Genomic DNA, 27,505 nt, shown 5'->3' on the forward strand with positions numbered 1-27,505 from the left:
TAAATTTTAATGGTGGATGTTGACTATTCAACGCAATCTTTCACTTTTTTCATCAAAAACTTGAGACCTGGCAATGACGTTTGGCTAAGTATATTTAAAAACAAATAATAATAATAATAATAATAATAAAGAATCCTTAGAAACTCGATGCCATTATGAGCCAAATATACTTCTTAAAAGTGTTTTAACTATGGGTTAAAATGTAAAATTTTTTAAACAAGTTAAATTAGTTGGACTTAGATTTTATTTGAGACATTTTTACTGTTTTATAAAATTTTAGTATAAATTTTTTTGAATTGTACTAGAAAATATCTTTAGACAACAGTAAGAAAGTTGTCCCAAACAAAACCTTAGTGTTTAGTTCGAAATTTTTCACGAAGTTGAGGACAATGACCATTTCATTTTTGAATTACTCAATTATATCATTGGCCTAAGAATTATTATAATCACCAAAATTTATGTCAAATTGTTGCGATAATTATGGGCTCTCCTATGATGTAATTCAGTCAACTTAATTCATGAGCCAACTTTGGCTCAATTTGATAAAAGACTCATGAATTAAGCTCAATGAATTGATGAGCCAAATTAGAGTTAATCTTGACTCTACTCATTGACGCATCAGTTAATTTATTCAGCTAATATTTATATAAAATACATTATAATTCAATATTTTTAATATGAATTTGTTACAAATATTAAAAAATATATAGCTTCTTTGATTTTTTAATTTCTTATTTTTTATTTTATTGGGATACTTGTTTGAATAAAAATCATCTTTTTTTTATAATAAATGAGCTGATTGTTGAGCCAATTTCAAATTTTAAAATAAAATTCAAACTTGAATTCAATTAATTAATAAATTTCAAGATAAAATAAAAAAAATGGTTGAGATTAACCCATTATTTGAGAGATTATTACATACATATTGATATTGGGTGACGTGAACTTTGCACACATTTGAAATCTACACATAATAAATTTTCCAATTACTAATCTTACTGGAAATAAAAGTTAAGTTACCCAAAAAAATTAAATCTTGAAATTAATCGGAAAACAAAAAATAAACAGAAACAAAATCACTCCAGCTCTCTCCAGCGTCCATTTCCATCGATCCCTTCTTCAAAAATCCGGCTAGCCCAGTCAACCCTGTCCTCCTCTTCTAATTCTGCTCTCAAAAGTCCGCCTTCCGATTTCTTTCCTCTCCGGCGTCGCACTGTCGGCCTCCCCTGCCGATGGCGTCGGAGATCGAGATTGTGGAGGAGGAGGACCGAAGGGATGTCACCCACTCCGGCGTAGGCAGCGCTGGTATAATATAATAAAATTTTTGAATCATATTTTTAAATAAAATATATAATATTTAAACTAATTTATAATTTAATTAAACATTTTATATAAAAATAAAATATTTAAATATATTTTAAGTTGAACCGTCCGGTTCTTAAAAAACGGACCGGTTCAACGGTCGGCCGGTTCAACCGGTGGTTCAAACCGGTTTTGGCCGGTTCGTTGTTAGACCGGTTCTTAGGGAGGACCGAACCGGCCGTAAGACCGGTTCACGGTTGAACCGGTCGAACCGGCCGGTCCGGTCCGGTTTTCAAAACAATGGTTTGTTGAGCCAAATTTAAAGCTTAAAATAAAATTCAAACCCAAATTCATTTAATTAATAAATTTCAAGCTAAAATAAAAATTTGATGGAGATTAGCCTATTTCTTGGGACAATTATTACGTCCTCTGACCGGACGTAGAGCTATGTTCGGCCGCCAATAACATGTCGCCACGTGCTCTTACTCTTTACCGCGCGGCCCGATGACTTGACTCGGACCGGAACCCGGGAATGCTATGTTCGCGATTTTCTCGGTATTGCTTGGTATTTTCTCGGTATTGCTAGGTAATGCTTTGCAAAAATGAGAAATACCGCTATGTGAAGACCAATACCATGCAAATACCGAGTTGTACCGAGTTTTTCTACAACTCGGTACAGCTCGGTATTTGCTCGGGATTTGCTCGGTATTGTTAGGGATTTGCTCGGTTTTGCTAGGTATTTGCTCGGTATTGCTAGAAAAAACTCGGTACAACTCGGTATTTGCTCGGTATTGCTCGGTATTGGTTATTGCCGAGCAAAATCGAGCAATACCGAGCAATACCGAGCAATACCGAGCAATCATGGGTCCGCTCCGGGTCGGGTTGTCGGGGCGCTGTAAATAATGAAAACGCGTGGCGCGATTCTACTGGCGGCCGAACATAGAGTTGCGTATGTTCACCAGACTAAATAAAAGAGATTATTAGGTGCGGACATTGAGTGATCCGAATTGGGCTTCACAATAAATTTTCCATATACTTTACCCTGTTTGACGGTTTGACCATCCAAGGGTAATCTTACCGAGCGATGAAATTTCAAGCTAAAAATTAAATCTTGAAATTAATCGGAAAACAAAAATAAACACAAACAAAATCACTCCAGCTCTCTCGAGCGTCCTCTTTCCATTTCCATCGACCCCTTCTTCAAAAATCCGGCTAGCCCAGTCAACCCTGTCCTCGCTCTTCTAATTCTCCTCTCAAAAGTCCGCCTTTCGATTTCTTTCCTCTCCGGCGTCGCACAGTCGGCCTTCTCTGCCGATGGCGTCGGAGATCGAGATTGTGGAGGAGGAGGACCGAAGGGACGTCACCCACTCCGGCTTAGGCAGCGCTGGCGGCGTCACATCGTCTTCAACGGCGGCTTCTACTGCTACGGAGGAGGAAGCGCTGCGAAATGATGTCTACACGGCGGCAGCCTATGGCGATCTCGAGAAGCTACAGAGGCTAGTGGAGTCCGAGAGCTGCTCCGTCACGGAGCCTGACGGTGGTGGGTATTACGCTCTTCAATGGGCTTCCCTCAATAATCGCACCGCTGCTGCTCAATACATCATCGAGGTCTTTTTCTTCTTGCTTTCTTTTGAACTTGTTTCCTTGGCGGGGTTAGTTGTTGTTACAGCGATCTCTCCATATTATCTATTTTTTAAATTTGCGAGTGAGCGGATTTAGGATTTTTGGTGTCTGGACAGCATGGGGGAGATGTGAATGCAGTGGACCACACGGGGCAGACTGCTCTCCATTGGAGTGCGGTGCGTGGTCACGTTCCGGTTGCCGAGTTGTTGCTCAAGGAAGGCGCCCGAGTTGATGCCGCAGACTACTATGGTTATCAGGTTCATTTTTATATTTTGTTGTATCAGGATTATTTGACTTGCGTATTGCGCTAAATGGAAGCCTTGTTTGATGGTGGTTGTAGAAGGGATGTATGTGAATGAATAATTTTGTGTTGTTGGGGAAGTTTTTCATGGATAAAATAGAAATCTTTCTGATTCGTAATTACCTATGGGAGAAAGCTGTTCCTTAAACACAGCATAAAAAAGGGTGACAATGTTGTATTTAAAAACTAGTTATTTTTAACTGGTTTGCTGATTTTGTTTCATAATGATGCCTGCTTAATTTTAATTTTTCAGTGAAACCATTCTTCATGCAACCATGATTGTTTTAATGTATCTTGGAATTTTCTAGTTTTTCATTTCGTTATCATGCTTGAAGTTAAATTTTGTGTTGAATGTATATGATATGAAATAAGAAGGGTAAAGGGTAATTCGAGGTGCCAATAGATTAAAAAATTGGGAGAAAGAAGATGGAATAGTAGAGTAATAGTGAGAGAGTACCAATTCATTTCATTGATTGGTTCTTAATACTCCTTGTAGGGGAAGATGAGGAGTAAGCACCACAATGACGAAACAAGCAATAAAGTAAAAGCAACTGAAAAGTAAAGGATACCAGAATTTAACGTGGAAAAATTCAAAATAGGGAAAAAAACCACAGAACCACACCGCACCAAAAAAATCCACTATGAAAATTGGTAGAAATAAGTACTTATATCTCTTCTCTCTCACTCTCTCCTTGCTTCTTTTCTCACATGCACCATTCTCAATGTCTACACACTCAAAATACAAGAGAAAGCCATGTAAAATAACCCCAAGGGATGCAACCCTTTAAAAAAAAAGAGAAAGAAAATTGTCAAGTCCGTCTCGCAGCGCTGCGGTGCCATTTTGGGGCGTTACGGTGCTTAAACCTCTGCCTTGATTTGCTTCAGCGCCATATCTTTACCGCTGTGGCCCTCTACTCTCTGTCGTTCAACACTGGGGTGCTTGGGAATACAACGCCGGGGCGCTTGGGTACACATTGTCAGAGCATTGTATGAAAAAAAAATGATCCCAAGCAGGGGGTAAACCCCCGCACCCCCAGCAAACACGACAAGCTTTGAGATTCGAGATAATAGATAACCAGATTAATCAACACAATCGGATTCAACACATAGCACTCCCAAATTGAGAGTATATATAAACTTAAAATGACACACTAGGACACCTTATATATCCATTCGTCACTCACCTAACTGAAACTATCTATTACATTTTTTCGCACTATCATTAACAACTAACAACCGATTACTCATTAAACGTCTCTATTATTTCCCACTCCTTCAAAACTAACCTTGCTCTGAAGTTCTAACCTTGAAGAAAAGATAAATCCAAATTAGAATTCCATGAAGTATCTTTAGGCCTGTAAATTTATAGGAATTGGGTGCACTTTCAGCCAAATCAGCGAACGACACAAGAAAATTGGGAAGAAGAACACCCAAGAACAATTTTTATGGCAGGAACTATGAAAGAAAATGCAAGATACAATTGGATCTTCAATTGGAGAAGAAGATCCAGCTCTCCCAAATCCCTAGCCGGCGGCTAGAGCCCCACAACCTAAGAAATCTAATTTCAGCAAACATACACATAATCTCCAAAATGCAATATTATTAGCCTTAAATAGGCTCTCCTAATTTCCTCACAAATTAGCTCCTTTTTCCTAAATAGTTTCCCCTTAAATTTGAATTCAAATTAGATCTCTTTCCTAAATTCATTCCCTCCCAGTTGTAGTTAAAAATTTTCTAAATCTCCCTTGATCCCTTTTCCTTACATAATGGATTATAGCTTTATTGGCTCCCATAAGGGGGGGGACTCCCTCTCTGATGTTAAGGGGGGGGGGGGGGTGTGTGAACTCCCTCTCTCCTGTTATGTTTCCCGCCCAACAGAATTGTTGGGTTCAGCTAGTTTGGGTTGAATGGAACTCCTCGCTCTCGCTTGCCAGATTCGTAAAAATACTTGCCCCCCAAAGACGCACATTGTCCTCAAGGTGGAAGGATGAGAATTATCTCATGGTCATCTCATACGGATCCCATGTGGCTTCGTACTCTAGCAAAACATTCCACTTGATTAGTACCTCCTATGCCCTTGTTTCTCCTTATTGCACCTCTCTTACTTCCAGGGGCTCCAAAATGACCTTCATGCCTTTTGTCTGAGTCGAGGGTAGTGTAGATGGTGTGTGATCTCCTATTGCCTTATTCAACTGCTCTGTCAGTGTTCATGCTATAGTGATGTATTCCCTCACAAACCTTATGTAGTACCCGGTCAACCCTAAGAAACCTCGTAACTCCTTTAGAGTCTTAAGTAGTAGACTTTACAGCATAACCTCAATCTTGGCCTGATCAATGACCACCCCTCCTGAGATATCACATGCCCCAAGTATTTCACACTAGGCTGTGCAAAGCAACGCTTCTTCAGGTTAGCTCGCTGCTAATGCTCCTATTCCCTTGGTGGTGTCCATCTTGGAGGTGGCTAAAAGATCTCACTGAACTATTGTATAAGCGACTTTACCCAAAGAGGGATGTCTCCCCTCTCCTTCACCTTGATTCCTTCCAAACTCTACAACTCCACTTGAAATTCTCCCCCCTCTTGTATGGTCTTCATGGTTTTGAAAGAAACTATGGCTTTGGATAACTCTGCCTCTCCTCTGATCACCACCCTTTTTCCCTCCACCATCATTTTCATCATTAATGCTCCTCAATTAACCTTGGTGTCTCCTAAGGTCTATAGTCATTTCATCTCCAGGATGACATCAGTGCTCCCTAACTCCAATGAATGAAAATATTCCCTCACCTGGACCTCTTGTATGGTTAGAACCACCCCTCACCCACTCCTCTGCTTGTCTCCACATTCCTTGTGCCCATCATCACCTAGTAGTATCCTGTGTCCACCAGCTTTAGCCCCAATTGGTCCACGACCTAGTTGGAGATGAAATTGTGGGTTTCCCCACTGTCTATCAGCACTACTACCTCTTTGTATGCTATCTTTCCTCTCACTTTCATAGTATGATTTGAAATGAATCCCACTACTTAGTTCAATGAGTCCTTTGTCACATCTAAATGTAGCTCTTTTTCATCACATACGGTGAGAATCTGAAGAGTCCGGTCTCACAGTCTTCTCCTTCAGGGTCTCCCTAAGAATACTCGATGTTAGCCCCTTAGGTGCCAAAAAGGTGGTGGTCATCATGTATGAACCTCCTGAGCTGCTGCCTCTAGCCCTTCTCTCTAGGTGCCTTTGATCCTCCACTAATTGGGCTATCTCCATAACCTCTCTCAAATTACAAGGCCTCATCACTCTAACCATCATCTGGATCTCTGGTCTAAGCCCCTTCATAAAGTTTTACTCCATTATAGTCTCCGTCAGTCAGTCCATTTGGCTAGCAAGGTATTCAAACCTCTCACGGTACTCCACCATTGTCCCCTCTTGCACAGAGCAAAGAACTGCTCATATAAGTCCCCTCCCATGTTGGTTCGAAAACGTTCCAACAGATAGTCCTTAAACTCCCTCTAACATATCCCTCCACTGGTACTATGCCAATGCTTTCCCCTCCAAGCATAGGTTGGCTACGATCAACCCCTCATCCTCTGTCAACTCATTGACGACAAAGTACCTTTCCACCTTGTAGATCTATCCATGTGCTTCATCTCTCTTTAAAACATGCATCTTCAGCTTTCTCACCCTTGGATCTCCTCTGTCTCCCTTGTTTTCCTCCTTAACGTCCCATTCCCCATGTGGATGGTCCCTCTCAAGTTTCCCGAGATTATCCATTCTATGCTCGTACCCAAACCCTTTGTCAAAATCCCTCCTTTCAAAATTAGCACATCTTTGGTCATAATAAGCCTCTCGTTTTTCAAGTTCAGCCCCACTGCATTCATACCCAACCCCCTCATGCCTCTCCCTATACCTTCTACCTATCTCCTCCTTAGGAATGAGATCTAGAGGAGGCCTTCTCTCTTCTATCTGCTAGATATCCACCTCTTGTTCTTTCCCTCTCCTTATCAGATTAGGGTTCTTCTCACTACCTTGGCTATTGGTGGCTTCCCTTGCCTCCGACGATGTCGTTTTGGTTTGACCCTCAAGAAACTTCTTCATCATCTCCTCCATGATGGCAAATTTCCCATCGATCTTCTCGTGGATGACTAAAAATTGAGTTTGGAAATATGAAAATTTAGATTTCAGTTGCCCGATCTCCCCTTCCAATACTTCTACCTTCTTTCCCTCCATAAATACCTGAATCAAGGCTTCAAATAGAAAGAACGGCAAAAAAACAGTGGATTTGGTCTTCAAACAGCAAAAATCAATACGATCAGAGAGAAACACGCAAAAGAAATCAGTGATGAAGTTCGATATTTCAGCCTAGGACATTGCTCCGATACCAACTTGATAGGAAGAGGATGCACTTTCAGCCAACTCAGCGAACAACAAAAGAAAAATGGGAAGAAGAACACCCAAGAACAATGTATATTGCAAGAACTATGAAGGAAATGCAAGATACAATTGGATCTTCAATTGGAAAGGAAGATCCGACTCTCCCAAATCCCTAGCCGGCGGCTAGAGCCCTCACAGCCTAAGAAATCTAATTTCAGCAAACACACACATAATCCCGAAAATACAATATTATTAGCCTTAAATAGACTCCCCTAATTCCCCCCCAAATCAGTTTCCTTTTCCTAAATAGTTCTCTCCCAAATTTGAATTCAAATTAGATCTCTTTCCCTAATTAATTCCCTCTCAATTGCAATGAAAACTTTCCCAAACAATCTCCCTTGATACCTCCTCCTTACATAATGGATTATAGTTTTGTTGGGCCCTACAAGGGGGGCCTAACTTCCTCTCTACTGCTCTGTTTCCCACCCAATAGAATTGCTGGGTTTGGTTGGTCTGGGCCGGGCGAAGCCCCCCGCTCTTACTTGCCAGATTTGTAACGGAAATGTAGGCGGGATCATTTGCAAAACTGTAGGAATTGCAAGCGGTGCAGTTGTTTAGTCAAAATTCATGCAACTAATCCTTCTTGTGCACTTGCACTAAATTGATATCACAAAATAACTTGTTTGCTATTGGGCACTTGAGGAACTTGATAATTGTTTTTGGTGAAACAATGGTGGAGGCCTACGCATATATTCAATTAGGAGGAAAATTATCAATCAGCAGTACATTAATGGTTGTTTCTAAATTGTCAATTATTTTGATATCCAAATGAGCCATGATATTAGCAATAGATTTGCGGTTGGTGTGGAAGTTTCAGAGGGATTCAAATTCAACTTTCGGAGCACTGATCAGAATGCTAGTTAGATCCTTCTTGAATCTGAAGACATGATGCAACACTTCACGGCGAATATAAAGAGAGCACTAGTTGATATGAACCTGGATAAATAACAATTGAAGGTGTCAATAACCCCAAAAAATTGAAGAAATAAAATGGAATTTGAGAATAAAATTAAAAGGAGGCTAATTCATTTCATTGATTGATTCCTAATCTTCAAAATTAGGAATATATATAGTCTTGAAATGACGCACTAACTAGCTAATAACCACTCTCCCAACCCAAACTACGTATTACATTTATTCACACCATCATTAAGCACTAACGACAACTACTCATTACACATCTCTATCAACATATGAATGCCTGTTTATGTTGATACTTTATTGAAAAATGTGAAGGCGCTTAACGAGTTTCTGAAAACAAATGGCCCTTTTTTCAGTTGCTTTCTTCTATAGTTATTATTTGGTGAAATTAGTAAATTTATTATAAGGATGAGATTTGGATATTTTGGAGGATGCTGTAAGTCACTTGGATTTCTCATACACTATTGTCAACTGCTAGTAATTGAGAAAGTGAAAACTGGATCTACGTTTATATTTCTACATTCTTAGTTTCTATTAGTTTGCAAAGTTCTAACAAATAGGTTATGGAAAACGTGGCTTTATTTATCTGTATGCAGTACATAATTTCATCATTTTAACTTTGAATGAAGCTGTTAACTGTGGCACTTCTCCTCTCAAAAAAAAAAAAAAAAAAAAAAAAAAAAATAAGCATGGTCAGTTAGTTTATGCAGAATCCAAAGCAGATTCACATGCAAGCAGTAGACAGGATATTGCACTACCTTAAAGGGAGACCAGGAAAAGGAATTCTCTTTAAGAGAGATCGTGGAATGACCCTAGAAGTATACACAGATGCTGACTACGCAGGATCACCGGTTGATAGAAGATCTACTTCTGGGTATTGCACATTTCTTGGAGGAAACCTTATTACATGGAGAAGTAAGAAACAGAATGTGGTGGCAAGATCCAGTGCAGAAGCAGAATATCGAGCTATGGCCTTGGGAATATGTGAGCTACTATGGATCAAAATAATCCTAGAAGATCTAAAAGTTAAGTGGGATGAGCCCATGAAGCTACACTGTGACAACAAATCAGCAATCAGCATAGCCCACAATCCAGTCCAGCATGACAAGACCAAGCACATAGAAGTGGACAGACATTTTATTAAAGAAAAACTAGACAGTGGTCTAGTAAGTGTTGACCATGTATCATCAAAGGATCAACTTGCAGATTTCCTTACTAAAGGATTGGACAGTTCTGTCTTCCTCCAAATGATTGACAAGCTGAGAATGACGGATCCATATTTCCCAGCTTGAGGGGAGTGTTAAATCTCAACCTTACGATCCCAAAGATATCCACGGCTGTGAACAGTAATCCATGGGAAGACTACATGGATTGCATTAATTCCTCCCATTGATTTAGAAATAATTGTATTCATGTTATTATAAGAGTTATTTGTTTCCTTATCGATACACCTTGTATAGATCTATAAATAGGGAGTAGATTGCTTAATAAAATTCATGCTTTTCCCTCTCGTTCCTCTCAATTTAACAGTTTTCCATATGAACTTATCAAGAGAATTGACAAGTCAAGTTCTAAAATGATTATTACTTTTTAATTGTGTATTAAGGGGTTATTTTAGATGAATTGATGTTAGATTTTAAGTCCTTGTGGTGGTAATGCTTTTTTGATGCTTTGCTTTCCAAAAATCTACAATTTTACAATGTTGATTTATTTCATTTATCAGAATAGACCACAACGTTTCCAATCAACGCCTAAATCTAGTATTGTTTACTTGATTTTTTTACTTAATCTTTAGTTCATTTAACCAGACTTCATATTCTTGCAGAGTACCCATGTTGCAGCTCAGTATGGTCAGACAACATTTCTATACCACATAGTTACGAAATGGAATGCTGATCCTGATGTACCTGACAATGATGGAAGAAGCCCTCTGCATTGGTATCAGCTGTTGTCCTTTTAAGTTCAGGGCAAAGTTTATATTTAGCAATGTTCTTTCTTTCTATTTATTTATTCATAAGAAAAGAATCAAAATGACCCCTTAGCTTTTTATGAAAAATTAAAATAATCCCCAATTGTATTAAAGAATCATTTTATTCCCTCAAATTTTTGAGAAGGAATCAAAATAGTCTCATGGTAGGACTATTTTGATTCCTCTTTAAGAAATTGAGGGACCAAAATGGTCCTCTAATATAGTTGGGGCCCATTTTAGTATTTTATAAAAAGTCAAGAGACCATTTTGATCATTTTCTCAATTATTTATATTTGACTCCACCGTTAAATATATTTGGAGTATTTACTTTTCTTATCTTGCAAAAACTTGAAACTGTAATTATATCCCCATTCTGCTTGTTCTATGGTCTTTTTTATCTGATTGAAGTTGATGTTATTACTTATCATTATTAGACATGTAAAATGTTCTCAACTGGTGTCAGCAGTGTTCTAACAATTGTAGGATACATTAGTAATGTCTAAACTAAGTATTTTACGTTCTATGGTTTCTCAGCTGATCTGTTTCAAACAATTTTTGTTTTGTAGGGCTGCCTATAAGGGATTTGCAGATAGTATACGCCTTCTTTTGTTTTTGGATGCATACAGGGGGAGGCAGGACAAGGAAGGTATGGCCACTGTCTTAGTATGAATCATCTGTTCTCCCACTTTTTCTTCTACTTCACACACCTAATGAATACACCAGCAAAATGTAGTAAAAGATAAAGTGCTGCCTGGTGGGATGGGGGACTTGTGTAGAGTATTGTTTCCCTTAATGCTGGTGTTTGTTGAAATGTCTGGATGCAGGATTGTGTTTAAAATTCTGAATTAACCTGCCTAATTTTAATTTGCGCATCTTTCTTAATCATAAGGTTGTACTCCTCTTCATTGGGCTGCCATCAGAGGGAATTTGGAGGCATCAACAGTGCTAGTTCAGGCAGGGAAAAAGGAGGACCTCATGGTGACAGATAAAACTGGTTTAACTCCAGCACAGCTGGCTGCTGATAAGAATCATCGGCAAGTTGCCTTTTTCCTTGTAGGTTTTCTCCTTTTTGAAAATGAAATAACTTCTAAATCTTTTTATCTGATATGCTTGAATCTTTGAGTTGAATTTTTCTCTCGAACACTTAAGCTAAGTCCTTGAATGGTTTTAGATTTTCTCCACTCTTCTCGAGCAGAAATTCCTAAATTTCATAATTTTAGTGCAAGCTGCTTATTTTTTTCTCCTGCTTCTTGATTTGTCCTGAATAAAGGACCTGGTTTAGTTTGGGCTTGCAAATGAAGAGTGAGGTGTTTGGCGCAGTTGGCAATTTTTCAATAATTGCTTAGGCTTGCAAAAATTTGAAAATAAGTAGATTTAAAAAAATGCAAAATTGTGAAGACAGCACACAAAATTTTAGTGAGGTTCAACCTCAGTCTATATCTTTTCTTAGACCTACACCATCTAAGATACCACTTTTCTTAGACCCGGGGTGGAGAAAGCCCTTACAACCATTGCTTATCCTTGAAGGGGAAGAGCAACCCAAAAATTAAGTTTACAAAAGACAAAGTTTCCTAAAACTTTGCAAGAAGAATCCAAGATCTAACTATTTGATCTAACAAAAATAAAGTAGGAAAATTAGAAGTTAAAACTTTAAGAGTAGCCTTACAAACTTGACGATTGTTCAAACAACTTTGAAAGTGCGTGCAGATGATGTTGCTTTGCATGAGCTCATGCTTTTGAAGAAATTTGGATTAGCTCTTAAAATTTTCTTAAGAAAGAATTTTGCTTTAAAGAGAATCTAAGAGAAAAGAGAGATGAGAAAGTTTTCTCAAGTTTTGCATTCTATACTAAACACTATAATTTAATATTTATAGCATGTCAGATATATCCAAAGTATATACAAAAATTCCCCTTAAATGTTTCGAGAACAACTATAAAATTACTAATCAAAGAAAAAGCTCTACAATGAGTTAATTATGAAATTATTTCTTTATAAATACTAGATTTAATATATGTATAAAAAAATTAAATTTATTAAATAACTTTTGTAAAATCGTAAATATTTAATATTGAAACACATATGTCAGTGAGGCATCATAAAAATTTAAAAAATGAAAACTCTTAAGTATACTAAATAACATTTTAAAAATACAAGCTTATTACTTTTAATTAATATAATTAAGCATTATTAGCTCATTTTGCTAAATTTAATATTATGTATGATGCATATAAAATTATGTTAACTTATTAACTTAAGAAACACTTAATTATACACTATAGGAAAGTTGTGAATTTTCGGCGGAAAATTTTCAGGTTTCCGGCGGATTTCAAGATTTTCCGGTGGATTTCCGACGAAAACGTGTTCGAAGGTAAATCGAGTGTCGGAAAACTTTTCCGCCGGAACTTTTTTCCTGTGGAAAAGAACCGTCGGAATAAATGAAACGGTTAAAAAAAAAATCCCATCTCGGGCGCCCAATTTGAGTTTCTCCCGCAGGTTCGCACCCCACGCCCAGCCGCTCCAACTGTTAAATTAAAATAATTTGATAAAATAATAGTTTATTAAAATAAATTATAAAATTATTAATGAATTAAATTACAAATAAATTATATTTTTAGAGATTTAAATAATTCGTCGGAAAATCCGTCGAAAAAGCTGCCTGAAAAATATTCGCCGGAAAATATGCTTGAAAATTTGTCGGAAATATTTACAAATAATCCGTCTAAAATCCGCCGGAAACTCCCACGGAAATCCGCCGAAAATTCTGCCGGTAATGAGCTGTTTTCCTATAGTGATAGAAGCTTATTAATATGTAAGTTAGGCTCATTATCCTTATTTAGACGGTTAATAAATTAATTAACTCATACATCTCTATATACTAAATTAATAGAATATAAAATAAATTTAAAATCTTCTCAACTTGCTATATTGATAAATGAGTTAAAAAGAAAATTGTGATGATATATAGAATGATTTTAAATAATTTGTAATTTTATTTATTAAATTCATAGATTTTTATTATTTAAAGTTTGAGCTTGAGCCATCATTTTTTATTTACAAATTTAATGAATCTAAAGACTTTCTAAAACTATAATCTTGAATGTTTTTTGAACTTCCTCATTTGTTTTTTGAATATTCCATCAATTGATTTACTATCAAAATTTTAGAGTGATTCTTTTTCATAATAAATAATATAACATTTACATTCAATGCTTGTAGATAATCAATTTTAGGTTTTATTCCTCAAAATAGTTTAGAAGGTTTATTCTTAAAGAATAGTCTAAGATTAACTCTATTAATTACTTAGCATGAAGTATGTTTAGCTTTTGCCCGAAAATAAATTGATAGCCTACATCCATCAAGCAGAAATTGAGCTAATTCTACTAATATTCAATTTTTTTCCCTCTTTGCTTTCTTTGCATCAATTAAGTTTGGACAATCCCACTTTATGTGCCCAGGTTTCTTATAATGAAAGTATCTTATTCCATCACCTATGGAAGTATTATTAGTTCTAAACTTATAAACGTTAGTCTTGCCTTATCTTGTTTGTCTCTTCTATTGCATGGATCCTGGTCTTCTAAATAGCATAGCTATCCTTATGTGTCTTCATCATCATTGCATATGTCTCTAAATTTTCAACTTTTAGAGCTATTAATTTTCCTTTCTCATTTTATTTCTTCAATGCAGTTTCTTTCTTTTCTCTTGCTGCTATAGCTTGTTCTTGTATTAAAAGAGAACCAAGCAACTAATCAAGTGAACAAGTGGAAAGATATTTGGATTCCATGGTTAAAGTCAACTTTGGGTCCTAGTCCTTAGGGAAACAATGAAAAATGTTTTGGACAGAATTAACATTTTTATATTCTACCTTATGAGTGCAATGAGTTTACAATTTTTATAAATCTTGTATGCATATCACTAATAGGCTTATCAAATTTCATGTGAAATAATTCAAATTCATGAACTAGTTTATGAATATTTATATTTCTAACTTTATTAGTTCTTTCGTAAGTTCTTATAAGTTTATCCAAAATGTCTTTGGTTGTTTAGCATTGAGATCCTCATATAATCTTTAGTTTTCCGAGCACAATACAAATCACTCATACTTTTATTATTTAGCTTGTTGACGACTATCTCAGCCAAAGTCTATTCTTAAAATGACTTTCAATATTTACTCCACCTAATATCTTACTCGTTGGATTTATTATAAGTATAATATGTTCCATGGATGAGGATTTTATCCTTTTAGAAATCGACTCAGAAGGTTCTTCCAAAAATCAAATGGACATTATCTAAAAATGGAGGCTTTGTGATGGAGTGGAGTGATTATCTGTGTTGTAAAAATAATTTTTGTGCCATAATGAATGGATCTTCGCTTGGTGGCTAAGCCTAAAATTAAAGTCAAGGATAAGATATCAATTGAAATTTATGATACAATTAAGAGGAGGGTGAATTTGTACTATTTCAATAATCACTTAAACTTGCAAAAATTTAAAGGAGTGCAAAATTAAAAAAAATTGATTTGCAAGAAAATAAATAGTTCTAAAAAATGCAAAAGTAACTGAAAATTGATGAGAGACAACATACACAAATTTTATGAGTTTTTACCCATCTGCCTATGCCCTCTCGTAGACCTCCATTGTATAAGATTCCACTATTTTAATCTTACTATCGCAGGATCTTGTTTTCGGAGTAAAGAAAGCCTTTACAATCTATGTTCTTCCTTACAAGCAAGATCAACTCAAACCTATATTTACAAAATTATTATAGCATAGAAAACTTTGTAAAAAAAAAAAGATCTAAGATCTAACTATTTGATCTAACAAAAATTTGGCTGAGAAAACTAAAACTTTTAGAGCAATCTTATAAATTTGAAGATTGCTTAAACAACTCTAAAAATGCTTGCAATTGATGTCGTTGTATGAGCTCAAGTTTTTGAAGAAATTTGAATTAGCTTTTAAACTTTTCTCGAGAAAAAAAATTTCTTTGTAGGGATTAAGAGAAAAGATAGATGAGAAAGCTTTCACTAGTTTTTGATTTCACACTAAATTCACTATAACATCTCATATGTATAGTCTTTCAAAATATGTCCAGAAAATATAAAAAATTTCCCTTTTAGGCTCATAAAATGGCTCTAATATGGATTGTCAAAATATTTCAAATAAGTCATCAACAGCTAGCCAACTTTTAATGGAAATAGCTAATATTTGAAAAATCATAACTAATTCATTTTTAATCAAAAGTATGTTATGTAACCTATCAAATTGTATCTAAAAACTAGCGAATCCAATGTAATAAAACATAAATTGAATTTTTGTAATTATAAAATGATTTTGGTATAAGTACTAATTTTAATATATTTATATGAATTTTTAGATGTATTAAATAACCCTAAAAAAATTTGTAATATTTTATATAGAAATACATGCCAATATGGTGTTATAAACATTAGTCAAAATGAAAACTTTATACTAAAGAAGGCTCCAAAAAATGTAATTAATACAATTAAGCATTATCAGATCATTTTTTGTAAATTTAATGTTATGTTTGATGCACATAAATTAGTTAACTTAAACTTATTGATATATAAGTTAAGCTCATCATCCTTAATTAGATAATTAATAAATTAATTAACTCTTACATCCATATAAATTAAATTAAGATAATTTAATAGAAACTTAAGATCATCTCATCTTGCTAATATTTATAAATGAGTTAAAAGCAAATTTAATTAAATTAATTATAGTTATAATACTTTAAAATTCATTGAAATTTTATTTTAATTCATAGATTTTTATTATTTGACACTTGAACTTGAGCCATTATTTTTTACTTAGTTTCTTCCTTAGAATATAATCTTGAGTGCCTTTCAAATCTCTTCATTCATATTACAAATAACCTGATAATCAAATTGATATAGTAATTTTAAGATCATAAATTTATACTCGAATCTATCTTGAAATCACTTGGTATAGATAATTAGAATCTCTGAACACGTATTTTTTCATCAAAATACGCTCATCCATAGTATGGGCTCATTATATCAACAAAGAGAACAATATATGCTTCTTGAAGACAAATGAAATGGAAATTTCAAACTTGTTTGTTTGGTATATCTAGACTTTGCTTTAATGGGTTTAGAAATAGATGTGGGTACAACCATGTGTTGTTATCAGTATTAAGAAAGTATATGTGTTAATGGATGCTTAGTTTTCTGGTTTCCAAGTTGTGAGATGGATTATTTGGGTGTTTTAGGCAGGAGCAAAACTTTTTTTGTTTTTTGAGTGGAGCAAGCAACGTTTTTAAATAAAATAATTATGTATATACTTTTTGATATATTATTGCATGCTTCTTAATCATATATGATGAAATTTATAATCCATTATCTTTATTGGGGTGTGCTATTTTGTATTTATCAAAAGTGAAATGAAAAAAAAGTCAAAATTCACTATAACTTGAGCCTGCTTTATTCGTACTATTTTAAAAGTAAAAAATAAGTATTATTATTAGTTAATGTAAATATTACAACACTAACTAATTGCAAATTATTCCTAATTGAGAAAAAGAACTAGAAATAAAAGAAATCGAAAAGGCCAATATATGACCAATGAATCAACTGCTGGAAGAGATGAGCCCGCAGAGACCACATCACACTAACTAATTGCAAATTATTCCTAATTGAGAAAAAGAACTAGAAATAAAAGAAATCGAAAAGGCCAATATATGACCAATGAATCAACTGCTGGAAGAGATGAGCCCGCAGGACCACATCAAAATTTCTCAAGTTGAAGCCTAACATATTTTGGAAAGCGGCGTCATACTTCTTTTGCAGTTTCTTTTTCTCCTAGCATATATAAGCTGAATTTTTTTTTTTACAAGCTCCAAAGCGCTAGAAATGTTAACTTCATAAGTAATAGAAATAGAGTTAGAATCACTCATGACTCTCCAAGTAGGATCATGAGCAAAAAAATCCAATTGGGTTTAGAGCATTAATCATAAGAGAATATCTAACACGTGCAACAATGACGAGCGTACAAAACACGTGCAAGCACGGCCGAGCATGGAGCACATGGAGAAGAGTAGCTAGGGCTTTGGTTGAGAAGTTATATTATTGCACTTTGACTATAGATCTAATTATATGACTAGTAATCTCTTTATTGTGTAATCTTACTTTTTTAATGACGATATAGCTTATTTGCATTTAGGCAAAAGATCAATAATTGTCAGTCACCGAGGACTTGTTGGGCTAATGCATTTGTTGAGTTAGGATTGGTGGAACTAAATGCTTTGTACTTCTTAGACCATTGTAAAAAAGCATATTTTAGGATGGGGTTGAATCCTTTGGCATCTACTTTGTCCTATAGTTGGAAACATGGTGATATATTGTTGAAATAATCTTCAATTTGTGGCCAACAATTTTCTATTTACAACAACCTAGCAATCCATGAATAACACTTTTCCATCTACATTAATCTAATAATCTTTAGACGGTAGGTTTCCATCTAAACAATCCAGTAACCTATACACATCAACTTTCTATTTTTTTCTGCGTAGTTAATTTTGGATTCTAGAATTGAATGGTTTTCAAATTTGTTTTTTTTAAGATAGTTTTATCTCTGCCTATTTATGTATAATTTCATGTAATCTTTTTAACAAATAATAATGGAATACATTTTAGTCATAAATTCTCCCATTTTTACTCTCCTCTTTTCTCATTCTAATTTTCAAGTTATATTATGTTTAAATTTTTTTTAATACCTTGCTAATAGTTCTACTAATTTAATAATATTAAAGTCCTAGTTCTAATCTCTTATTTGTGAGCATGGATTTTCTTTACTGAAAAGCTTAGAAGCAATTATATTTTGAATCTTAGTTAAAGTTGATTGTGCAAAAGTTTTTTTCTGTTATGATTTTGTTCTTAAACGTTCTCTTCAATCGCGTGCCTTATTTTTCTCTTGGTAATACTCATTTATGCAGGGGAATGCCAGAAGATTGTTTGATAAACGATGTGATGGGAATAGCTATTTTGGAAGATTATCAAAATTAGGACTTGCTCCTTTCCTTTGGTGCATTATTATCTCCATGCTTGTTACATATATAAATTCAGTAGTAACAGGTATATTATCCCTCTTCGCTCTTCTGGCTATGTTCAAATTTTTTCAATTTCATTTCTTCTTTTTAATCTACTCAATCATCATGCTATTCTCAGGATCAAGATTTTCAGGGTTAACGGTGGCATTGGGGCTTGTCGCATGGTTGGGAGTTTTACTTGCAAGTTTAGGATTATTCATGTTCTATAAATGTAGCAGGTACGATACCTTATATTTAACGCCTTGAGTTCTTTTTTTGTGGTCACTTCTTTCATCAATCATTTATCATGCAGATTAATGGATTTTCCTTGGGGCTTTTTTTTCTTAGTTTGCATCAGATTGTTTTAGCATATTGTAATATTATTCTTAATTCAAATATAATAGATTCTGTTGGCTTTGTAAAAATTATTTCAAATGTTAAATGCAACTTCTCCTTTTTGACAACCATTCTGAGAGGTGAATATAGCCTTACTTCAGAGGGCCTTTTAATTAAACTATTAAAAAAATTTATTCACTAGATTTGCATGTTGCATTCAATTATGGTTTGTTACATCTAGTTTTCTTGTTTTACCCAACTATATGCGAGGTTGTGTCTTGTTTTCTCTGGGTAAGTGGACATAATCAGTAGTCATGGATTAAAAATATGTTTGCAATAGAAGCGTGTGATTAAAACTGGATGTATCATTGGTGATGTATTGAGTGAATTTGGGCTTCAGTTGGAATTCATCTTATCTATGCAAGTCCACCTTGTGTTTAGGAAGATTTATGAATATTCTATATTTCTCTTAAGCTATTCTTGCATTTATGGATTTTAAGTAGCTATTTTGGTGATTGATTTGCTTGGTCTGTGTAAATTCTCTATAAGATAACGATTCATTGAACCGTATTGGTTTCCAACATGGTGTGCTTTTTATTTTATAGTATAAATACATTTCTATGTATAATGGTATATAACTTTTCCATCACAGTCGTGATGCTTTCTTTAATATTAAAACGTGGAAAAAAAACCCATTTGCTGTCATGCTCAATTAATATAAAATATATGTTATAAATTGAACTTCGAACATCAAAACTATATTGCAAAACGTGTCATTGCCTGATCTAAAAGTCTATTATTTAACTTGATAGCAGATTTTTACATGTTGCAGAACATATCATTTGACCTTGTTTTAGGTTATATTAATGTGGGTTTATCATCCAACAGGTTCTAGAACTTTTTGTTTTATCCCCTTCAAGCTGATGGAACTCATGATGACATAACTAGTAAAACGATTTGTTGTATTTGGTCCATCTTATTATGAAAACATGGACTTAATTTCAGCATCTATGGAACATTAACTTTTCTTGATTCTATGGCTTCATATATTAATTTGCTCAGTGGTATTCTATGATAGGACTTAATTCCTTCTATTTCTACTCTTGTTTGCTAAAAGTGCTTATAACTGTGGTTCGCTTCACCCAAAAGATGCAATAATATGGAAAAGGTCACACTTGCTCCTTAAGCACAGTGGGACTGAGGCTGCAAGTGTAGTTTATTCATCTTTTTAATTTTTCCTGTTAATAACATCATTGTTTCTTTTGGCTTTTTTTGGGTGAATCATCTTCACTTTCTTACAGTTTAACTAAGCTCCTCTTAGACTATTTTGTGTGTTTTTAGCTTTCTCTCATAAATTATTTTGGCTCTAATTATGTAGCAACCTTTACCTCTAACCTTGTTTTTCTCTATCTTAGCTTTTAGCTAATAGACGATAATTGTGGGGTTGGAATTCTTCTCTTGTGTAGTTTCGTGAATTTACAAATTTTTATTCCTTTTTTATACTCTCTTTGTTTGTGCATTGCTGCATGTGTATTAAACTTGTTGCAACCCCCCTCCCCCCCCCCTATTTTTCAGTGCATGATATCTTTAAAATTTATTTTAGGTGACCTAGTTTTCCCTACTAATAGATTTAACTTACAAATTTTTCTTTAGAGTCATGCTTTATATATGGATTTGTTGTGTGATAGGAAACCTTCCTAAGCAACAAAAACACAATTAAAACCTTCATAAAAAACATAAACACAATTAGGAAATATTTCTAAATAGCTAAGACCTTTATAAACAATATAAACACAATTAGGAAACCTTCCTAAATAATTAAAATCTTTTCTAAACAACATAACACAATTACGAAACCTTCATAACAACTCCCCCTTGATTCCTCCTCCTTACATAATGAATCATATCTCCCCTGGGCTCCACAAGGGGGGTTTAAATCTTCCCCTCTGCTGCCCCTGGTTCAGCCCAACCATAAGGGTTGGTTCAGCCAAAGGCTGGGCCATCGGGCTAGTCTGGGTCGGTCAGGTGGCTTCACCTTGGCATATCAGAATGCGTGGATTTACTTTTAGAAACAAAATGCAAAATAAATACATATGAGAAAAGGTTGGAGTAGCTCCAGTGGAAGATAAGATTAGAGAGAGTCAAAACATCGAGCCTCCGATGACCTGGTTAGTAGAGTAGATGTATTAAATTTGACCTATGTTTAGAAAGGTAGAGGTAGGCCTAAAAAAGACTTAGTTGGAAAGTATTAGAAATTATATTTTTTATTAGTGTTAAATGAGAATTTGACTTTTAATAGAATGAAGTAAAGAAAAATGGTTCATGTAACCGACCCCACGTTATGGAATAAAGATTTGTTGTTGTTGTTGTTACATTTAAAAGGAACGAGAGTGTCTTTGAGTAGGTGTATAATTTATTTATTTTAAATATAATAAATGATTCATATGTTTTATGCATTTCATTATGACTTTTTTCTATAGATTCATATAAAGAAGAGAATAAATTAGATCAAAAGCATTTATATGATTTAGTGTTTATCAAGTATAACTAAACTTTGAAGAAAATATTTAATTTTAAAATTGTTATTAATCCAGTTAGTTTGGATTCTAGGGTAGAAAGTTGTGAGCGGTTAATTGGTGAAATAAATGATACTAGTGAGTAATAGTTTGGTGATGAAGATCTCATTTGGTGACAAATTGAACAAACATCAGGCGAAGTTGATCAAATGTGGTACTTGAGATTTATTAAGTAAAAAATAAGAGGAGGTTCATCCACAATGAGGGAGAATGCATCTTGACCTGAATTCTCTTATATTTGTCAAGAAAGAGAAGATGAGATTGACTCTTTGAAGATGAAGAAATTCTAATTGAGAGGGAAAGAAATTATGTGAATAAAAGAGAGGATGATGACTAATGAATTTCATTTAGCTTGTTTAGAGAGCTTGAGATTTTTTAGATTTAAATTTATCTTTTACTATGAGTTAAATGTGTTTTATGCAATGTTGAAGTTCTTAAATTATACATTAAACTGTTACATTAGTTTGACTTAAAATTGTTTTTTAATTCCTATGCATAAATAGAAATCATTAGAAATTTTAAATTTTATGTTCGCTTTTCTAAGTTTACCTTCAAATTAGGCAGGTACATCACATTTATTTTCGATTTATATTTGAGTCATCCATTAAATTCTTCATATTTTATAATTATTATTGAATGAATTATTATATTTATATAAGTTATGAGTGCTTTAGCTAATAAAAGCACCCCTTTGTTTTGTGCTTTATGCATCGAAGCAAAAAGGAACCCTTGCACATTGCTGGGTTTTGTGCTTTAATATCATTGCTCATATGGTTTCATTTTGAATTATATGATAGTAGTAAATTTGCATGGTGCTTAATACATATTGTTAATATGTCAAATAATATGTTCTACTTGTAAGACATATGTTCTCTTATGTCATCAAAATTTTAATAAATTATTCATGATTATTTCATTCTATGTTAGAAATAACACATTCTAAGTTACGCATTGTGTCTACATAGGATCTTTATATTAGGATATCTATTCGTTTCTTACAAATATGAATTTGATGCATTAATAATACCGAATTACATGACCTAAGTCTTTCTATATATTTCTATTAATAGTTAACTTAAAAAAATAAGGATGATAACGTAAGACATCAAATAATATTGAAAAATACAGTGAATTATGACTAAGGTACACGTATCCCACTTGCTTCAAATGTATGAATATTCTTTCTTTTTTGTGCTCATTGACTGACTATCTAATGTAATGAGAATTTCTCAATGCTACATTTCAATCTCTTTAAGGGAGATATGTCTCTTAAGAGTCTTCTTGTCCATTTTTAATTTAATAATTCTGTTGTGTAATATTCAGAGCATACTTAATGATTTTAATTTATGAAATATATGGGCTAAAATTGAATAGTTTGTGTGGGCTTTTTATAAGCTGCATTATCATCATCATTTTAACACTTGTTTGATGAATGATTAAATCATTTTGAAAAAGCAATGAAATTCAATTTAAAACTTGTGCTCACATTGTAAGCATGGCTAATGTGATGGTTTGCGTAACTATTACAGAAAGTGGCAGGCTTAAGCAAAAGTAGAAGATGCCTAATCTCCTTTATAGAGAAAAAAAGTCCTTGTAATATACATGGTTTTGTATTTATTTGAGTTCTTTTCATATTTGCAAGATTATGGGGAGCCTTTTGTGTGATTACGAATTGTTTGGCATCATATTACCTCCTATTATAAACAGATAAGGTTTGTTGATGGCTGATCAATGTACTTCTTTGGATGGAATATGTGTTGTTTCAAGACGCATTAAGAATTGAGTTCTATAATGATGTCATATGGAGAGTGTACTCACCACATGAGGTTCTTAATATACTAATATTGTGTGGGCTTGCCTTGCATGCTATAGAGGATGTTTTGTTGATTCAAATTCATGATCTACATATTACCAAGGAAAACCTAAATAAGCCTACCCTCTAATAATCTCATATAATGTTTTACAAAAATTGGTTTTAGACCTGGGCTAGCACTCATTGTTTTTTCGTTACGTATCAGACTCCATTTCTTTGACGCATACTCCTTTACTTTGACCCCTTCCTTTTATAAGAAATATGGAATCCATGGAATGAACCATATATCAAATGCAAATTATCAAGTTAGCCATCCAACAGTCCCTACAAATTTTCCTTCTCTTTTAGCTTGTTAATTTGATATTTTTTCCTTGAAAGGCAAGTTATAGCTCTCATTTCTTGTTGAGTCTTAATTTCTGGAAGATTACAAGGTCCATGCCAATTGACATACTCTGAAAATTTTGCAATCAATGCTTCTTGAATCATCACCTCAGCCTAGTGTTGACAACCTCTCTTAGCATTCCTCTTGTAGCTAGCTCACGCCAGCACCTGTTGTTGCTTCCATCCAGCGTGGTTAACGTTGAACTTAATAATCCGGATGATTGGAGTTGATCCGCCACTTGATTCATGTCCCAGCTCAACAATCTATCATGGTCCATCCATGTTATATGAAGAATGAATTGATTCCTATACTTATTGGGCAAACGTTTTTGTATACTTTATTATGGGCAGTTATAGCTTTAATATGTGCCTAGTTTTTTTTCTTCTATTATAGATGACTTATATCTCCAATAAAATATATACCTCTATATTTTGTGAATGGAAAAAAAAAAAATAGTATTCTTCCCTTATATTTCAACATAGTATTATAGCCACACTTCTCTATCCTTCATCCCTTTCTATCTTCCATCTTCATCCTTCTCCAAGGGTTTTTCTTAAAGTATGATGACAGTTAAACATGAAATAGCTTTGGGAAGAAGATCGTTCTCTCGTTCGGCCTCCTACAATGAATTATGTTCTTATGGAAACATTGATATCCAAGGAATTTTCTCTAAGTCGTTATAATCAAATCAAAATCAAGAATTATAGTGTATTTGGAGCAATAGTTGATCGGAGATGGCTGATAACACGTGGAAGTGACTTGTAGCGGTGGTGGCTACTATTGAGCCAATGATGGTGGCGATGATGATTGGCGAGAGGTGATGGAAGTGGATGGGGTAGCAGATGACAGGAGGTGATGGTGATGACAACAATGATAGTGTTGGTGACATCACTTTTGTCTAATATGCATATTTATAATTCACTTAACAAGGACGATTTCTAAATACGCATAATAAACTAGAAGGTGAATTCCAAATTTACGCCCAAAATATTTTGCATTTGAAATGTAGACATCTAGATGCTCGAATTTCAAAACCCCTTCGTTTACTTTACTCTCAAATGGTGCCGACCAAGCATCCCCTAAGAGAATCTAATATGCATGTTTGTAAACTTGGAAAACACTAGTTTATCCATCAAATAAAATTGGAACTAAGGGGGACTAAGCCCAATCGACAAAGGTGCCACTGGTTAGTATGAAAACTCAACTATCTCAAATTGGACCTGATATTTATTTCTCTTTTAGTATTGTTAGTCTGTTTATGAATAATCCCACAAAAGAGTGTTGATTCTGTATAGAAGATAACGAGGTATCTAAAAAAGGCACATGAAAATGGATTATTCTTCAAAAAAGGATATACATAAGCATAAAAATTTTCATGTATGTTGATTGGGCTAGATCTGTTAGAAATTATAAATCTACATCAAATATGGGGAATTTTAATTACTTGGATAAGTAAAAAAGAATATGTTGTTTCCCTGAGTAATGCAAAGTGGAATTCAGGGTCTTGGCTATCGTTTTTGTGAGGGTATGTGGCTTGAAGGCCTTCTTAAAGATTTTATATGTTTTCATTACAGAGCTTATAATAATGTGTGACAGTCAATATACTGTTAACATTACTGAGAACCCTGTCCAAGTGTCCAACATGATCAAAGTAGACAAGTTGAGATTTATAAAAGTTTCATAATAAAAGGAATTAACCACAGTATCATTCAAATGGATTACACTCCAACAAAACTTCAAATTGCAAATATCATGACTTAAGCTCTTGATCAAGAACAATTAGATAACCTTACTTGAATGTCCAACATATATTCCTAACTTTAGGGGGAGTGTGCAAATTTCACATTGAATACTTCCTAAATTAGTGCCTTAGCATCCTATCGATGTCCTCTGCCACTAATCCTTTATGGCCAGCTCGCGCTAACACTTTCTGCTTCTGCTTCCTCTTCCTTCCTGCATGATTAACCTTCAGCTCAACAACCCACTTGATTGGAGTTGATCCACCTGGATTCATGTGCATGCTTAGCAATCCACCAATATTTGGCTTTCCTTACACAATCCTCCATGCTATATGAAGAGTGAATTGATCTATACTTATTATGCAAAATTTTTCTTTGTTGTTATGGCCAGTTATGGCCAAAGAATGTATCTAATTTTCTTTTTATTCGAGTTGATATATATCTCATATAGATTGTATATCTCTTCTACTTCATGAAGAGAAAAATTAAGGATTCTTCCCTCATATTTTCTTTTTTCAACACTTAGTAATAATTATTGTACTATAGTTATATTTGAGTTATCTGAAGAATGTGTACTTTACAATGGGCTTAACAAAGAGATTTTAAGGTTAATAGATATGTATGCGTTTGTTATTCAAGGCTTTGTTAGGACATATAAATCTATCAGGTGAACTTAAATTGTATGAGGCTTTTATTACTTAGAGGCTCCATGAAATATTTTGTTCTATTAGCTAAATCTAAAGTAGATTATGTCTTTTTGAGTAATTTAAATTTTAGTTATATGTTCCCCCGTGTTATGATGCACTTCCAAAAATTTTGTTTTTATTATCTATTTTTTTTCTATATTAATATCATATTCATAAATGATTTGTTGTGGCACATACTTTATGATTGGGTGACTTGTGTGTATTGCATTTTATGGTTGTAGGAAGGACCCTGGATATATTAGAAGAAATGTTCGAGATTCACAGAGCCTTAGAGATGATGTAAGTTGTCAAAGCGTCCATTTAATTATAATATGATTTTATAATCATTTAGTTATAATCTGATTTATCAAATGATTTGATGTGAATATGTTTTTGCTCTAGAAAAAATGTAAATGCTCTAATTTTTAAAATGTCTCAAATAATGAGCTAATTTTGGATATAATCTTTCCTCTTCCACTAATTTGTTTTCTACGGAATATATTTGATATATTTTGGCTTAAAAAAGGTTCATCTCTCTTTTTAACCTATAGTTTTAGCTTATAATCTGTGCAGGTATGCTAGATTCTTTATTTTTTTTATTTTTTATTTAAAATAAAAGGTATGCCCTTTTAGCTGCATGTTTGACAGAAGGCCTCAATGTGCATCAGACTAGTAGTGGATTAATATGAACGTATTATTGGTGCTTCTTTAGTCCGATACCATAGATGGAATTTTAACCGATAAAATTAAATTATGCATCATTTTATGCTTTAGCATTACGATTCTTAAGAACATTTTAAAGCTCGTAAGCATCTATGTACAGAACATTATCTTGAGTATTATATATATATATATATATATTATATATGGGTGAATAATGTGATTAAAGTGATTATAAGCTTCAAACATCATTTATATATAAGTATGTCCTATGAAGATTGGTCCGAAATATTAAAGGTATTAGATGAAACTCTTGAAGAATTATGCATTTAACTTTTATATGGCTCATTTACAGGATTCAATATCACAACCATGATTTTCATCATAGTTATTCATAGCTTCATCAATATTATAAATCATTAATGTTGAAGCATGTGATTTCAGTTAATATTCTTATGTTAATTGTCTTGTAAGATTGGATGCCTTCAATAGAATTTTGCATATGATTACACCCTATTTAAACCCACACTATCTTATAATGATGAGAGATCATATTATATGCTTTTTTGTGAATAAAAGTTTTAGAAGTATGTCCTACATACAAAACTTAAGGAAATTATATAACTCCACTACTTCCAAAACCAAATATTCACGAGTTGGTTTATAAACATATTTTTGTGATGGTTTTGTAGATGAACTTGATGATTATGGTAAA

General features: G+C 33.9%; 1 protein-coding gene across 1 annotated transcript in view; it reads left to right on the forward strand.

Annotated features, from left to right (window-relative positions):
* Positions 1 to 2,438: 2,438 nt before the first annotated feature.
* LOC110092898 (protein S-acyltransferase 24) overlaps positions 2,439 to 27,505 on the forward strand; it is a 29,129-nt gene continuing 4,062 nt past the window's right edge. The window contains exons 1-8 of the mRNA XM_020817591.2: positions 2,439 to 2,910; positions 3,042 to 3,182; positions 10,390 to 10,502; positions 11,100 to 11,179; positions 11,423 to 11,586; positions 18,506 to 18,644; positions 18,738 to 18,837; positions 26,373 to 26,430. Coding sequence (XP_020673250.1) covers positions 2,617 to 2,910; positions 3,042 to 3,182; positions 10,390 to 10,502; positions 11,100 to 11,179; positions 11,423 to 11,586; positions 18,506 to 18,644; positions 18,738 to 18,837; positions 26,373 to 26,430 — 1,089 coding nt within the window. The 5' untranslated portion in view covers positions 2,439 to 2,616. The remainder of the gene's footprint in view (positions 2,911 to 3,041; positions 3,183 to 10,389; positions 10,503 to 11,099; positions 11,180 to 11,422; positions 11,587 to 18,505; positions 18,645 to 18,737; positions 18,838 to 26,372; positions 26,431 to 27,505) is intronic.

The sequence above is a fragment of the Dendrobium catenatum genome, unplaced genomic scaffold, assembly GCF_001605985.2.
Source record: "Dendrobium catenatum unplaced genomic scaffold, ASM160598v2 fragScaff_scaffold_1065, whole genome shotgun sequence".
In the NCBI taxonomy this organism is placed as follows: Eukaryota; Viridiplantae; Streptophyta; class Magnoliopsida; order Asparagales; family Orchidaceae; genus Dendrobium; species Dendrobium catenatum.